This window comes from Varanus komodoensis, unplaced genomic scaffold (assembly GCF_004798865.1).
Source record: "Varanus komodoensis strain SLA01 unplaced genomic scaffold, ASM479886v1 scaffold77, whole genome shotgun sequence".
NCBI lineage: Eukaryota > Metazoa > Chordata > Lepidosauria > Squamata > Varanidae > Varanus > Varanus komodoensis.
Window position 1 is genome coordinate 2,450,327 of NW_025336442.1, and position 14,794 is coordinate 2,465,120.

A 14,794-nucleotide genomic window follows, 5' to 3' on the forward strand; every position below is an offset into this window, starting at 1 on the left:
GTTAGATCTGCAGCCTGCATCGTGTGCTTGTATCTGCCCACCTTTAGGTGCCTGTCTATTATTAATTGGGACTTTTAAAAGATGGCAGGAAGAGTATCCTGAAAGCCGACTTTATTTGAGTTCAGATGAGGGGCTTGACGCTCGGACCCTCCCTCTGCCTCGTAATTAGCGTAAAAGATAATACTCAAGAAGCGGGTCGGGTCACTGGAGGCCAACTTCCTGGCCGTCTCAAGTAGATCTGCGGCCTGGCTGGAGTCTACCGGGGCCTTCACTGTGCTGGCCCCTTTTCCATGGAATTCCCTCTCTGTGCAGTCTCGCATCAGCGAAAATTGGCCTTTCCAACAGGGAGTCCCAGGATCGGAGGCAGTCTAGCAGCTGCCCAGTAGCACCCAAACTTGGGCAGGCTGCTTCCCTAGGGTCCCGGACCTCTGTCGCATCAGATCCCCTGGATGACCGGGCTTAGGACCCCAGGGGCTTCCCCTCCTGCCACCCCCAAAAAGCTTCCCTGTTTGCACATCCCTTTCCGTAAATAGGGCTATATCCTTCGGAGAAAGGGCCCTTTGAAGAACACACCAAAGACTGGAATCTGTGCAAGTTAGCGTGCCAGTTTGTGCACTGGAGAGGGGGGGCAAAGTTGACTCCAGTGCCTGGCGCCACACCTCTCAGGACAACAGGCAGGCAAGGCTGCCTCATCCGAGTTGGAAAACCCAATTTTATACATGACACATTTTTAGCAAAAGCCGCTTGTCAGTGCCAAGAACTGGGTCATGCTCCAGCGGAGTGGCTGCCTGGCATGGTGCTGCAGCACAGCTGTGCAGGGTGGCCCATGGGCTTGGTGGGACCTCCGCTCCTTCGTTCAGGATGTGCATCGTGGCAGGAGACAGGCCCATGGGGTTGCTAAGCAACTGCATCTCTTCTGGCATGGTGGCATTAGCCGGTACCACCTGGTCCTAAGCAATTAAATAATATTTCAGTCTGAAATGGCCCACAAGGAACAGGCTTTAGGAGCAAGATGGGAGAGGCGATTGCGGGCCAGAACGCTCCAGAGGTGGCAAGAAAGAGGCTTTTCTAAAGCTGGGCTCCCCCGCATGGTGCCCAGGGACAGCCATGAATCCACGGATGCCTTTCTCCCTGCTCACCAGGCACTGTGGCCTTCCCAGTTTTTACATAAATACTTTATTATACGTTTAAACCATGGGGCTGGCTTGCTGCGAGGCCAAGTTATGACCCTCCAATGCCATTTTGATTTGGGCTACAGAGAGTGCTTTTGGAACTCGGGCTGACCCTGGCTCTCCTTTGGATTTAGGGAATTCTTGGGCAAGCTGCTTTTCCTTGAACTTCATGGGAAAGGATGCTCTGTGACTGGCCAACCCCACTGTGGCAGCCATTTTATGAATGGGGAAGTCATCCTGGGGGCAACCATTTTGTGAGAGCACCCACGAAACTCCAAATTCCAAACGTGGATACCTTCCCGAACAGTTGGGGAAGCCCTGTTCTATATCCAAGCAGATATGGCAGGCCTTTTGCTTAACCTTGCATCCTCCAGGCAAGATTTCATGGCTTCACGGTCAAATGAAAGGGAAGACTCCTGCCTTCTAGTGGCCATGGACTTTCAAGGAAAAAAAACTCTGATGCAGCGGAATTGCACGATTTTGTTGGAGCAGTTCAGACTTTCCAGCCCCCGGCCCCAACTTTGCAGAACACCTGGTTAGTTTTTGCTTGCTTATTTGATTTCTGCTCCAGCTTTCCACCAAAACAAAGGTATTCCAGAAAGCTAACCCTAAAATCCAGATTAAAAGGAAGAATCTGTATTAAGTAAAAGAAGCATGAAGGCAAATAAAATTTAAAACAGAAAATGAAACCACCGAATCAAGAAACTCCACCCAGATTAACAACATCTTTGCTAGCTGGGTTGAAGGACTGTTTTTGTCACTGTATTCAATAAATTTACATTTTTATCTTGATTCTGAAGCTAGGTTCCTGCCTTGAGTGGCATCATTCTGTTGGAAAGGTGGAACATACATCAGCTCCCTTAGCGAATGGCCTCCTCTGGGCAGAAGGTTACAGAGTCAGGACATCCCCAGTACGGTCCTTTCTCACATCCCTGCCAAATGTGCCACCAAATGTGGTGGAGTCAAGAGTTCAGTGCAGAATCGGTGTGTACAGCTTTCAATGTTCCCAGTTCTCGCCACTGCCTTGAGCTGCCTCCTTCCAACTTTTTTGGAGTCTTGTGAGCCATGTTGTGACCGTTTTGAGGCACGGAGGCGTGACATACGGTGGGGAAGGTTCCGTAGTCAAGTGGGCATCTGTCCGCCATGTTTCATCCTCCAGGATGTGTCTTCCGATGAGTGGAGGTGAGGCTCACACAAAACTCACTGCCATTCCAGCACGCTGCACTGGGGGAGGTTCATCCTTGAAAGAAGACCCCCCAAAAACGTGTTCCCACTCCTCAGCCAAAAGACTCCTGGAGTATTTACACATGCTTGGTAAACAAGATGTTTCTCACCTATAGGCTTGCCATCTAAAAAAGCCACGAGACGTGAGGAAAAGAGGCAACATGGAGCCTTCCAGCAGGGCAGATGGCATCTTCCACCAATCCCTTCGAAGTCTCCTGGCATGGCCCACTAGCTCCTCCCGGCTTCCCACTCGGAGGCCGCCGTGCTGTGGTCTCTGAGCTTGCCGCTGTTCCGAAGGCCTCCGTCCGCACTTCCTTGCTTTGCTCCCTCGCTTAGGCCAGAGTGCCCTCTTGTGCCCAAAGCAGTTCCTACTCACTGGACCCTGCCGGCTCTGAGACAGTGCTGGGCTCCATGGGGAGACGAGAACTGTGCTGACCCTGACCAGACGCCCTCCGGCCGATTCAGGCCTGCTTCGCTTCCCTCTTCCCCTGCTTCACCAAAAACCGGAGAGCCCCATGCATCATGCCAGCTCTCCTGTTCACAGAGTGGCCAGCCAGCTGCTCACCAGAAACCCACACGCGGCGTGGAAGGAGAGCAGCACCCTCTGGCCCATGCTTCCCAGCAGCTGGTGCAACTGGGCATGCTTCCTCTGAGAATGGAGGGAGCACATGGCCATCGGCTGTACTAGCCATCTCCTCCCAGGCTTTCTCCTTAAAGCCACCTGGACAGGGCCGTGGCTTCATCTTGTGGACGTGGGTTCCGGAATTTAACTCTGCCCCATGCAGAGAAGTAGCCCGACCTTTTCTCTCTCGGGAATCTCTGGCCGTGCAGGTCGGCAGGGTGGCCCCTCTGGGTTCTAGTGTCAGGGGATGGCGAGGAGAGGACTCTTGTGCCGTGTTCTCTACAGGGGCCCCTGAAGTTTGTCTCTGGCCGCAAAGGGTGTCTTTGAAGACGTCGATCTCCCCATGCTGCTGTCTAGGTCGCTGGTTTGGAGGCTCTATGTGACCCCTCAGGAGGACTTGGCCGGGTCGCACGTACCCCCAGTCCAAAGGGGGTCCTCAGCACCCCCTTCTGTTCCAACCTGGCCACAGGACTTGGCTCTCTGTCACCTGATTGTGTGGATGGTCCTTTCCACTCAGGCACGCAGGAGCAAGAGACGACAGAACGTGGCGCGGGCCCATCTGGAACGGCCCCGATGATCCAGCAGGGGTGATATTCTGAAGGTGCGCTACCTCTCCACTCTTGCCCCCAGCACCATACAGCATGGGACCCGTCCTGCTTAGCGTGACCCAGAACAAGCGGCTTCCCTCTGGCCTTGTGAGCCCGGATGGCTTGTTCCAGCCCATGAGGCTCCTGTGGTTGAGCATCTTTGGCCCAAAATGGGGCTGTATGAGCTCTGAGAGCCCAACTTCGGGTTGAAAATCTGAAGTTTCGACGTCAGCTGGCCAACTCTTGTGCAGCCCAAGGAAGATGTCGGTAGTCCCCTCATCTCCGAGTAAATCCACAACTATTCCTCTGTCTCCCCTTTTCTCCTCAGAGCTTCTCTCCTGTAGCCCTTCAAGATCAAAAAGGCATCAAAGTCTAGACACTTGGCCAATGGCTGAACACTGCACAAGGTCACACCAGTTTAGGTCCAGATTGTATTGGCCCTCTGTGTCACCAGACGGTTCTGTTTACCCAGACCAGACTCGCATTTGGTACCTGTCAACACTGGCCGAAGTGTCAGCAGGTGCAAAATGGCAGAACCCTTCCTCACATGATGGAATGAACACATGCAGCGATCGCGGTGCAGGTAAGGCCACTTCGGGGCAAAGGAGGCTGTTTTTGCATCTCCACCAGAAGGCAAATATCAGGGTTTGTTAGCAGAGAAAAAAATTAACTGGGCTGTGAAAACCCACAACTTTGGATGTCCTAAAAGGCCAAAGCCACAATCCTTTTCCATTTTGGAGGCATGTTGGTGTTTGGGTTCTTGGGTGCTCCGTGTTTTTGGAGAGAAAACGAAGCCTGGTTCATCCCTGAGGCAATTGAATCTCCCTTTACTTTAAATGCCACATTTTTTCTCCCAGTGTTTTCTGTTCACCCAAGCCCTTGGAACTCGTCTCTTACACTGGGGTGCCCTCTGGTGCCGACAGCAGTAGCATGCCACTAGGACACCCCCCTCCCCGATATTTGGGACCACAATTCCACTAATGCCTCAACATTGGTCTTGTTTGCAGCAGCATATGGCAATGTGTTTATTAAATGTGTTAAATGCCTCATACAATAAGTTTACCTAGGAACTTTATGTTAAGGGAGCGTAAAGTGGAATAGATAACATACATGTAAATAAGACATGGCAGGACTGCATGTGGGCTAATTTGAAGAAGGTTGCCAGAGACCGAGAGACGGGCCGGTGAATGAAAAGCCTCAGCGAAGAGGGACAGTGGCAGAAGTGGTCATGTGCCATCAAGCTGTCTCCGACAGGGCAACTCAGAATGTCCTGTCCATGACATCCCTGCTTAGCCGCACTAAATTCAAGGCCGCGTCTTTTACAGAGTCAACCCACCTTTTGTTTAATCTTCCTTCTCTGCCCTTTCTTCTTCTGCAAAAGCAGGTGCACCAAAAGGGAAGTGGGTCCAGGGGTCATAGGATCATTCAGAGTCCAAGCTCCTGTGAACATGGGGCCCACACCCCTGGCCTCAGCCTGGACCCTCATTGCCACAGATACACCTGCTGGAAATTCATATCCTCTGTCTGTACAAAGCTCTGCTCACAGGTGTACCGAAGAATGCTTGGTGTGGAGAAAGCAGCAAGTAAGACCCCCTTCTCTCATGTAATACTAGAACTCAGTGGGGTCATCCCATGAAACTGGATGGTGAGAGATTCAGGACAGAAAAGGAAGGATTTCTTTGCACACGGCAGAGATAAACTGGGGATTCAGGAGTGATGGTCACCCCTTCGGATGGTTCTGAAAGATTGGATGAAGTAATGGAGGCGAAGGCTGTCTATCGGCCCTAGTCCTCATGATCACCAGTTTGGATGGCGTCAAAAGGGAAGGGTTGAAGTCAGGAAGGCTATCAGTAGTCCAGTATTAGAGACACTACATTTGTGTAAACCAGTTACTGGAAAACGTGGCAGAAGGATGCTGTGGCTCTTGTCCCCTGCCGGTGGGTTTTCTGTGGGTGCTGTTTGGCCACTGCATGCAGGAAGAATGGACAAGAGAGATCCTGGTCTGATCCAGTCCCACACTCTGAATCACTACACCACACCGTCTCTCTTATGTAAGCTCCTCTTTAACTTCCTTGAAAGATAAAAGGTGGGATTTATTTTATTTATATCCTGCTGTTTGTTATAACAAACTCAGTGCATTGCACTGTTAGACTAAACATGAGCCAGCAGTGTTGCAGCCACCAAAAGGGCAAATGCTATTGTGGAATGTATTAACATTAATATTACTTCCAAATCACAAGAAGTAGTACTTCCTCTCTATTCCTCACTAGTCAGACCCCTTCTGGAATACTGTGTCCAGTTCTGGGCAGCAAGATTTATGAAAGATGCAGGGAAATTCAGAAGGGTCCAGAGGAGGGCAACAAAGATGATCCAGGGTTTGGAAACACTGCCCTGTGAGGAGAGAGTGAGAGAACTGGGCATGTTCAGGCTTGAGAATCTTATCCCCACAGCAACAACCCTAGGAGGTAGGTTGGGCAGAAAGTCTGTGACTGGCCCCAAGTCACCCGGTTGGCTTCATGGCTGAACGGGGACTAGAAGCTGAATCTCCAGAGTCCCAGTCCAACCCTCTTAACCACTACACCATAATAGTCTATCAAACCAACCAACCCATCCAGCCCTTCACACACACACACCCGTTCAAGCTTGGGCAAAGTGCTCAAACTACTCTTGTTCACACATGCATACCCCAAGGAGCTTCCTCTCCCAACCCCCCCCCCCAGTGAAAAACACGTCTCACATTGTACACTTACTGCACCAACACCCATCTGCCTATACACCAATTCTCCCTTTTGCGCATGTCCACTCAGAGCCCATGTGTTTGTTTAGAACATTTTTATTCCATCCTAAACAAACCAATTGTCTAGGGATGGCTTACAATATAGTATAAACAAACAATATACAACTATAATAACAACATGCTTTCACAGAGGGGCCACGTTCCCCAATCTGGTGCTGGGCTAGTGACCAGCATCACTGGTCATTGGAGCGGTAGTCTCAACACGTGTCAAGGGCGCCAGTGTGGGGAAGGCTGATGGGGGGCGAGCCACATATGTCTCTCGCATGGAATCGGGCTGGAAAGGGAGACTTGCGAGAAACGGCGGGGTTCCCATAAGGGGTCGTGACTGGGGGGGGGGGGGGCGCAGCCTTGGCAGCCCTTCCCTCTGACAAGGCCCGACGGCTAGGCCTGGTAACCATAGAAACTTCCAGAAAGGCCCAGCCCAAGCTCGCGCAATCCTGCTGCAACACGACGTCCTCTCCAGCCAATGAGCTCCTTCCGCCTGGCTGTAGCGCTCCCTCTGATTGGTCCGCGACACCGGCTGGGCGGCCCAATGAGACTCGTGGGTGGGCGGGTGGGAAAGAGAAGAGAGGAGCAGGAGGAAAGAAGGGAGGGACAGAAGAAAAGAGGCGCGGGCGACAGCGACGGCACGGCACGGCACGCGACCGGGTCTTGACGTCATGAGGAAGGCGAGCCATTCAGCGCCGGCCAGCTTGGTGGATAACGACCAATCAGGAGGCTCCAGCGAGGGAAAAAGAGCCAATGGCGCAGCTCCACGCAAGGCTGCGGAAAGGTATATAAGAGCGGAGGGGCGTCTGGGCCCGAATACTCGATTGAGGAGCAAGCCGTGAGTTAGATTTGGGGAGCGTGCGGGCCGCCGGTGCAGCGCAGTCGGAGGTGAGTCTGGAGTAATACAGCCTCGGCCTTTGCGCAGGGGAGGAAGGGGGCACTCTGCGGGGCAGTTCTGCGTCTTTCCGGGCCCGGCATCCTCTGCAGGCGTTGTACTGCGACGTCCATCCTTCCTAGCCAGAGCGGGGATTTCTTGCCGGCTTCCTCTCAATCTGACTTCTCCAAGACGCTGTAGGTCCCATCATCCCCAGCAAGCCTAGGCCGCTCCTTGCGCCACCCCACGTTGATGGTTTTGTCATTTTTTAGCTAGCACCTTGCACTTGTCCATCCCGGTGCTTTTTTTGGCGGGGGGGGGTATTCGATTGCAGACCTATCATCCCCAGCGAGGAGTCTCACAGCGTCTTTCATGGTTTACGATAGCTTTTTTTATGGCATGGGGATAACTGGATCATGCCTCAGTTACCAGCATATATGCTGGCTGGGAATGATGGGAGCTGCAGTCCAGTCTTGGGGGGGGTGGGTCAAGTTGGGGAATGCAGTGTGTATCTCGTTTTTAATACTTCTTTCCTTTTTGCGGTATGAAGGGGTGATGACCTGATGTCCTAACACAAAAAGGGGTTTTACCAGCTGCTGGCGCTTTATGTTGCTTTTCTTTTGTCGTCCCATATGGTGACTTGTTAGAAGACGGGGCTCCGGATTCCAAAAAGGGCCACTTCAATGTTTTTGAGTGCTGTTGGCTATTTTGCTTTGTTTTTTCCACCTTTGATTTGGGACAATGGTTGTGGCTTTTATAAGGGTTATCACGAAGGTGTACTTGCCGCTTACTAATTTGGCTGTTTCTTTTATACAAGTTAACAATATGCTGTGAGAATTACACGCCGAAAACTCTAATTTGGTTTTGCCCACGTTGACTTCTCAAAGACATTTTAGACTATTACTGACAGTTGGCAGTGCTGGCTGGTTCTGATGGGAGTTAGTCTGGGCCAGAAATAGCCAAATGGCACTCTCTTAACGAGGGCTGATCAGGACTCAGATAATGCCATATATCAAGGCCCAGGAGAAGAAGAAAAGGAGCCATGTATTGCCCTTCCTGTAATTTGGTGCCACCCAGATGCATTGCACTGAGACTGCCACTCCCAGCATAGCCGAAAGGCAGTCCTGTTGGGGGATGGGACACCATGCCGAAGTCCTTTTGCTGGGTTCTTTCAGCGGCATTGGAGGCTCTTAGCTGGTGGCCTTCCACTGCCAGGTTGGGTCTGGTTGTACAGCATTTGTAAGTGACTTTTCCCAGACTGATTCCTTTCCAAATGGGTTGGTCTGTGATGCTCATAATTGTAGTTAGGGAATTGAATCAGTTACCATCTCACCCATCTAAAAGGTTCCAAGCTAGGTTGGGGGAGGTATATTTTCTCCCCAGGTAATAGGGCAACTTGTGATGGGCCCCCAAGCTAGTGGGCTTTGACAAAGAACCCTGCCTTTCTTGCTAAGGTATTGCTTCACCTTCTGGTAGATTTCCCGTGTCTGTTGCGAATAGGGTGCTGGGCAAGGGGAGCAAGCTGGCATTGCCATTTTCTTTAAACTTCCTGAAGTCTTAATCTGGTTACTGGAAAGTGTGCATCGGCCCTGTTTGAGCAGCCTAAATGTTTCCTGGTGTTTTGTGCCCTCTTTCAACCTATTTTGCAGCTGACTTCTAGCTTTTTGTTCTTCAGAGCTTTTTCCATCTGGTGTGTCAGACTTGCTACGAAGACAGCATGAAGTATTTTCTTGTCTGCCTGCTGCTTGTTGGCAGCGTGTTTGCTGATGACGATGAGAAAAAGGAGGATGTGGGGACTGTGGTTGGCATTGATCTGGGAACCACGTATTCCTGGTATGTGAAAGATGATTTGTTTGCCTTGAATGGTTTTTTGCAGCTTTTCTACTACTTGATTTTCTCTGAATACTTTTGGACTCGAGTACCCAGGATTGGTGACCATCAGCTATGTTAACTGAGGCTTATGGGAATTCCAGCCCCAAGCATGGGAGAATAGCAGGTTGTGAAAGGGTGGTTTGTGATCTCCTACCCGGGACATTAAATCTTGGTGCAATCGGATGCAACATCAGTTGAGTCATGGTGTTGATCAGTGAGGTTTACTAGAATTGTGCATTTGATTTAGAGTGCTTGCACAATTTGGCTGCAACCAGTCGGAAGTTCTGAATCTGCCCTTTCCTGTCTTGTAGCGGTTTATGTTCTGCTTTATTGTCCCTGTGGCTTGTGTTTTTGTAAATTCTTGTGCATTGCTTATTGGGTGGTTGGGAATGGAAATTACTTAGGTGCTAAAATGATGTGTTGATGACGCAAGCTTATGGATGGCATACATTCTACTGTGTAGCGTTGGTGTCTTCAAGAATGGCCGAGTGGAGATCATTGCGAATGACCAGGGTAACAGAATCACACCCTCCTATGTGGCCTTCACGCCAGAAGGGGAGCGTCTCATAGGGGATGCTGCTAAAAACCAGCTGACCTCCAACCCTGAGAACACGGTGTTTGATGCCAAGCGCCTGATTGGGAGAACATGGAATGATCCTTCTGTGCAGCAGGATGTCAAGTACTTGCCTTTCAAGGTACACTTAATTCCCTTGATCTCTGTTTTGTTTTATATGGGCTAGAAAAATGGTCTGTGATTCCCTGTATTTTTCCTCTGAAAATTGCAGAGAATTGCACCTTTACTTCCTTCTTGTTTGAAACTTGTTTGCTTGAGATGGGAACTGATTTGTTGTGGGAATTTGAGTGAATCTGGGGGATAGTCTCCAAACTTAACACCACTGTCAGGCACCTAAGCTTTGCACCAACTAGAAAGTGGTACCAAGGTTGTGCTATCTATATCTCAAAGCTGTTGGCAGTTCTGTGTGGACTCACATGGGTGCTGTTGGCAGCTCACAGATGCTCAGCCAAACAGCTTGGTGAGGGCCATGGCCGTTCCTGCAGGAAGAGGCAGCTTCTGTCCTTTAGTGGTCTCAGAGGTTCTTTGGGTAGAAATTACAAGCTAACTTCTTACTAAATAATGGATCATTTGTAACTGCATTCCATTCAATTTGTTTTGACAGGTCATTGAAAAGAAGGCTAAGCCTCATATTCAGGTTGATATTGGTGGAGGGCAAATGAAGACATTTGCCCCTGAAGAAATTTCAGCCATGGTTCTGACAAAGATGAAGGAGACAGCGGAAGCCTATTTAGGAAAGAAGGTATGATGAAATTGATTCCCTTGACTAAGAGAGAGAGAGAGAGAGTGTGTGTGTGTGAGAGGGAGGGGGGTACTCAGGGTGCCTTCTGTACTTGGGGTGGCTTACTGAGTTACTGCCTGCTCTGAGCAGTTCTGTGGCAGAGGCCCTTAAGATCCTTGGTAGGACCCACAGTTCAGGGGTTGGACACAGTGCTGTGTGCAGAGGATCCCAGGCTCCAGTGCTGGTGGAGAGCTGTTGCTGCTGGCCAGTGTTGGCAGTGCTGGATTGGATGGGCAGCTTCTTTCCTTCCTCTACTTGCCTGGGATTACCTGTATGTGAAAAAATGTGCCGCCCTCTGGAGCTATGGACTTTTCCAAGAAGATGGACAGCTTAAATTATATGTCCTTCCAAATAAAGTCACTGGAAAGAACCTTCCAAGTTGATCAAAACAAGCTAATAGGTGATGTTGTGGCATAGTTTGGATCAGCCTACTTTAACCCTCCTCCTCCTCCTCCTCCCAGGTTACACATGCTGTGGTCACTGTGCCAGCTTACTTCAACGATGCCCAGCGCCAGGCCACAAAGGATGCTGGCACCATCGCAGGATTGAATGTCATGAGAATCATTAATGAACCGTAAGTTCTTCCATTGGAAGGTGGGCCGCTAAATCACTGAACAGATTAAACCAGCTTGATGTTCTTCCTGAGAGGATGGACAGTGGCAGTCCTAGGCAGTTAAAAGTTGTAACATGCGCTCTTTCTTGCAGTACTGCGGCTGCCATTGCTTATGGCTTGGACAAGAGGGAGGGCGAGAAGAACATCCTTGTTTTTGATTTGGGCGGTGGGACTTTCGACGTCTCCCTTCTCACCATCGACAATGGGGTCTTTGAAGTCGTGGCTACCAATGGTGACACTCACCTTGGTGGGGAAGATTTTGACCAGAGGGTGATGGAGCACTTCATTAAACTGTACAAGAAGAAAACTGGGAAGGATGTCCGGAAGGATAACAGAGCTGTTCAGAAGCTCCGTCGGGAAGTGGAGAAAGCCAAGAGAGCCCTTTCTTCCCAGCACCAGTCTAGGATTGAGATTGAATCCTTCTTTGAGGGAGAAGATTTCTCTGAGACTTTGACTAGGGCCAAATTTGAAGAACTGAACATGGTGAGTATCTTGAATTAAGAGTGGAATATTCTCTGGCTTAAAACTGATCATCTACTCAGGGCATAGGTGCAGAACTTGAAGGCCTCAGGTCTAATTTGACCTGCTTGGGAGCCAGGTATGGCTCTCTGGGCTGCTTAAGATGGCCAGGCTCCTTTTTTCTCATCCTTCAGTCACAATGTCTTTCCTTGTCTTCAGAAGGCAGTGGTGCCTCAGAAGGGTTAGTTACTGGCTTCAGGCTACTCCAAAATTGAATTTGGCCCTGTGACTGAAAGGTTTAACATTCCTCAAACGAACAGTACAAGATTTACAGAAACATGGTACCTGCCCAAATAGGTTTGGGAGAGTTTACTAAGGGGGTGATGGTATATTTCAGGCACTGCAACAAAGTGCGTTAACAGCAAAATTGGGAGTTTAAATAATGCTTTGTTCATAGTTTCCATAAATGAGAAGCTACATGCAGTTATCCAGTCTGACCCTAATTTGTGCGGAATTTAGTCCTGGAAACTCTATGTGGCTGTTCTGCCCCAGGGTAAGAAATAACACATCACCTATACATGCGTCAATTCTGCTTGCAGGATCTCTTCCGTTCCACCATGAAACCTGTCCAGAAAGTTCTAGAGGATGCAGACCTGAAGAAGTCAGACATTGATGAAATTGTGCTGGTTGGGGGCTCTACCCGAATCCCCAAGATCCAGCAGCTGGTAAAAGAATTTTTCAATGGCAAGGAGCCCTCTCGGGGCATCAATCCCGATGAAGCTGTGGCTTATGGTGCTGCTGTCCAAGCTGGTGTCCTGTCAGGAGACCAAGATACTGGTAAGTGGAATGACTTAAAATTGCAGGAGGATGGGCAGCCTTAACAGACTATGCAAGTGGGGAAAGTATCAAAGCGTATTCAATAATATAAGGGTGGCAGCAAATCTAGTTTTCTAGTTGGAGATGTCAAGGTGGTGCCTTCCTGAACCATGTCTTTAACCTCTGTTAGTAGTATATACCGAATTAGCATACTTAAATTGAAATAAATGCAAATGGTTGTTCTTTCTCAGGTGACCTGGTGCTGCTTGATGTCTGTCCTCTAACTTTGGGGATCGAGACAGTTGGTGGAGTCATGACCAAACTCATCCCTAGAAATACTGTTGTCCCCACCAAGAAGTCACAGATTTTCTCCACAGCCTCTGATAACCAGCCAACGGTGACAATCAAAGTTTGTGAAGGTAAGTGGCTGCACATCTTCTGCCTTGAGTGAGCAGTGAAGAGAACACAACATCTGCGGCAGTTTAATCTTCCAATTTGAGCTTCTTTGTGGCCTGTGCCGTAATAAGCCAAGGCATAGAGCAGTCTTCTCCCATACATTATGTCCTAGATGTTTGGAATGCAACTTGGCTAGTCTGGCCACTGGCATGGATGGTGGGAGTTGTAGTCCTGAATGTCTGGAGAGGGGTATATGAGGATACCTGACCACTGAGTGGAATAAAAGGGCTTCAGGTACCAATCCACAGTTGTTTGGATTGCTTAGTCTCCTGTGGTCTGTGTATGTAAACTGTGTCTGTCTTTCCTTGCAGGCGAGCGTCCCCTCACAAAAGACAACCATCTGCTGGGGACTTTCGACCTGACCGGAATCCCTCCTGCTCCGCGAGGTGTCCCCCAGATCGAGGTCACCTTTGAGATTGATGTGAACGGGATCCTTCGTGTCACTGCTGAGGACAAGGGCACTGGCAACAAGAACAAAATCACCATCACCAACGACCAGAACCGCCTCACGCCAGAAGAGATCGAGAGGATGGTGAACGATGCTGAGAAATTTGCTGAGGAAGACAAAAAGCTGAAAGAGAGGATCGATGCCAGGAATGAGCTGGAAAGTTACGCCTACTCTTTGAAAAACCAGATTGGGGACAAGGAAAAGCTGGGTGGCAAGCTCTCGTCAGAAGACAAAGAAACAATTGAAAAGGCCGTGGAGGAGAAAATCGAGTGGCTTGAGAGCCACCAAGATGCTGACATCGAAGACTTCAAAGCTCAGAAGAAGGAGTTGGAAGAGGTGGTGCAGCCCATTGTAGGCAAGCTATACGGTGGTGCAGGCCCACCCCCTGGTGACGAAGAAGCGGGGGCAGGAGAAAAGGATGAGTTGTAGGCCGTGGCTGCTTGAACGTTGATGCTATGTAAATATTGGACTCCGAACTTTTGTTTAAACTATTGAACTCTAGATCTGGAATGTGATCAGAATCTTCACTCAAGTGGAGTTGGAAATGCTAGCCCGAAGTGGCTGTTTACTGCTTTTCGTTAGCAGTTGATACATGTCTGGGCCGGGGGGGGGGGGGGGGGGGGGGGAGGGGAGGGGGGAAGAGGCTAACCTACTGGGACAGGCATAGACGTGTTCATCTTGAAACCATTCTATTTAACAAGTGGGTTGTGTGCATCTGTGGAGAACTTTTCTACCCTCCAAGTGACAACAATAAATTTGTTACTTAACACTGATCTGGGTCTAGTTGATGTGCAGTTACACAAAGGCTGTGAGTTACAGACCTTGCTGGGGGGTGTCTGATTGCTTCTGTCCACATGTTCTTTAATACAAGTCATTACATGCCATCTTTAAAACAGAGTACCAATAAGTAATTTAAATGATGCCTTTGGATGTGTGAGCCAGTGACCAAAACACTCCAAGACTTACCCGGTGCTGCTGGGTGTCTGGGTGGTAACATTTCACCCTTACCGCTTGCCAATTGTAAGCTCAATTATTAAAAATACATTTGTGTGTATCAACGCAAAACAAAGCAAAGGTGGTATTGCATAGATGGGCAAAGGGATAGAAGTAACTTATTTTTCAGGAGCATATTTGCAACTGCAGGTCTCCTGGCAGTAGTGAGCAGACTGCTTGTGCAATTTAAAAATCTCAGTTGTATGGGAGCTGCCTGGACAGGCATGTAGCTGGGAGGGGTTTACTCTTCCCCATTTATGGTTACTTAAAATTAAGTCCAGGAGGTAGAAAGCTAAGGGCTTAAACACCTTCATATAGTTAAGAAACTTGTGCTGCCAAAACTTACCCCAGAATAATTGTTTTAGCTTTAAATTGCCACAAGATGTTTGGTGCTTGCTAGAAATGAATTGCTTCCCTTCTCGAAACTGCAATCCAAAGCAAATGTGGGACCACATGGGGCAGCATCGAGTTTGAGCAAGGGCCAAGAGTGCCAGCAGTACCTTCCCTGTGGAAGGTGA

The 14,794-nt window shown here is 49.5% G+C and overlaps 1 protein-coding gene across 2 annotated transcripts; it reads left to right on the plus strand.

Moving 5' to 3' along the window:
• Window positions 1–7,183: 7,183 nt before the first annotated feature.
• Window positions 7,184–14,056, plus strand: HSPA5 (heat shock protein family A (Hsp70) member 5). 2 transcript variants are annotated; one of them, XM_044453203.1, is made up of 9 exons: window positions 7,184–7,278; window positions 8,940–9,097; window positions 9,600–9,831; window positions 10,315–10,452; window positions 10,953–11,065; window positions 11,197–11,587; window positions 12,163–12,400; window positions 12,631–12,798; window positions 13,147–14,056. In XM_044453203.1, the coding sequence occupies exons 2-9, from the start codon at window positions 8,982–8,984 to the stop codon at window positions 13,710–13,712; spliced, it is 1,962 nt and encodes a 653-aa protein (XP_044309138.1). In that variant the 5' UTR covers window positions 7,184–7,278; window positions 8,940–8,981; the 3' UTR covers window positions 13,713–14,056. The 2 variants fall into 2 exon arrangements, with proteins under 2 accessions (XP_044309138.1, XP_044309139.1); XM_044453204.1 differs by having other exon boundaries at window positions 7,254–7,275.
• The last annotated feature ends 738 nt before the right edge of the window (window positions 14,057–14,794 follow it).

Excerpts from the sequence above, each read along its gene's own strand:
- HSPA5 (XM_044453203.1), top strand. The coding sequence starts at position 8,982 with ATGAAGTATTTTCTTGTCTGCCTGCTGCTTGTTGGCAGCGTGTTTGCT. Across the intron at positions 11,588-12,162 it reads AATTTGAAGAACTGAACATG|GATCTCTTCCGTTCCACCAT; the intron begins GTGAGTATCTTG and ends TTCTGCTTGCAG. Across the intron at positions 12,401-12,630 it reads GTCAGGAGACCAAGATACTG|GTGACCTGGTGCTGCTTGAT; the intron begins GTAAGTGGAATG and ends GTTCTTTCTCAG.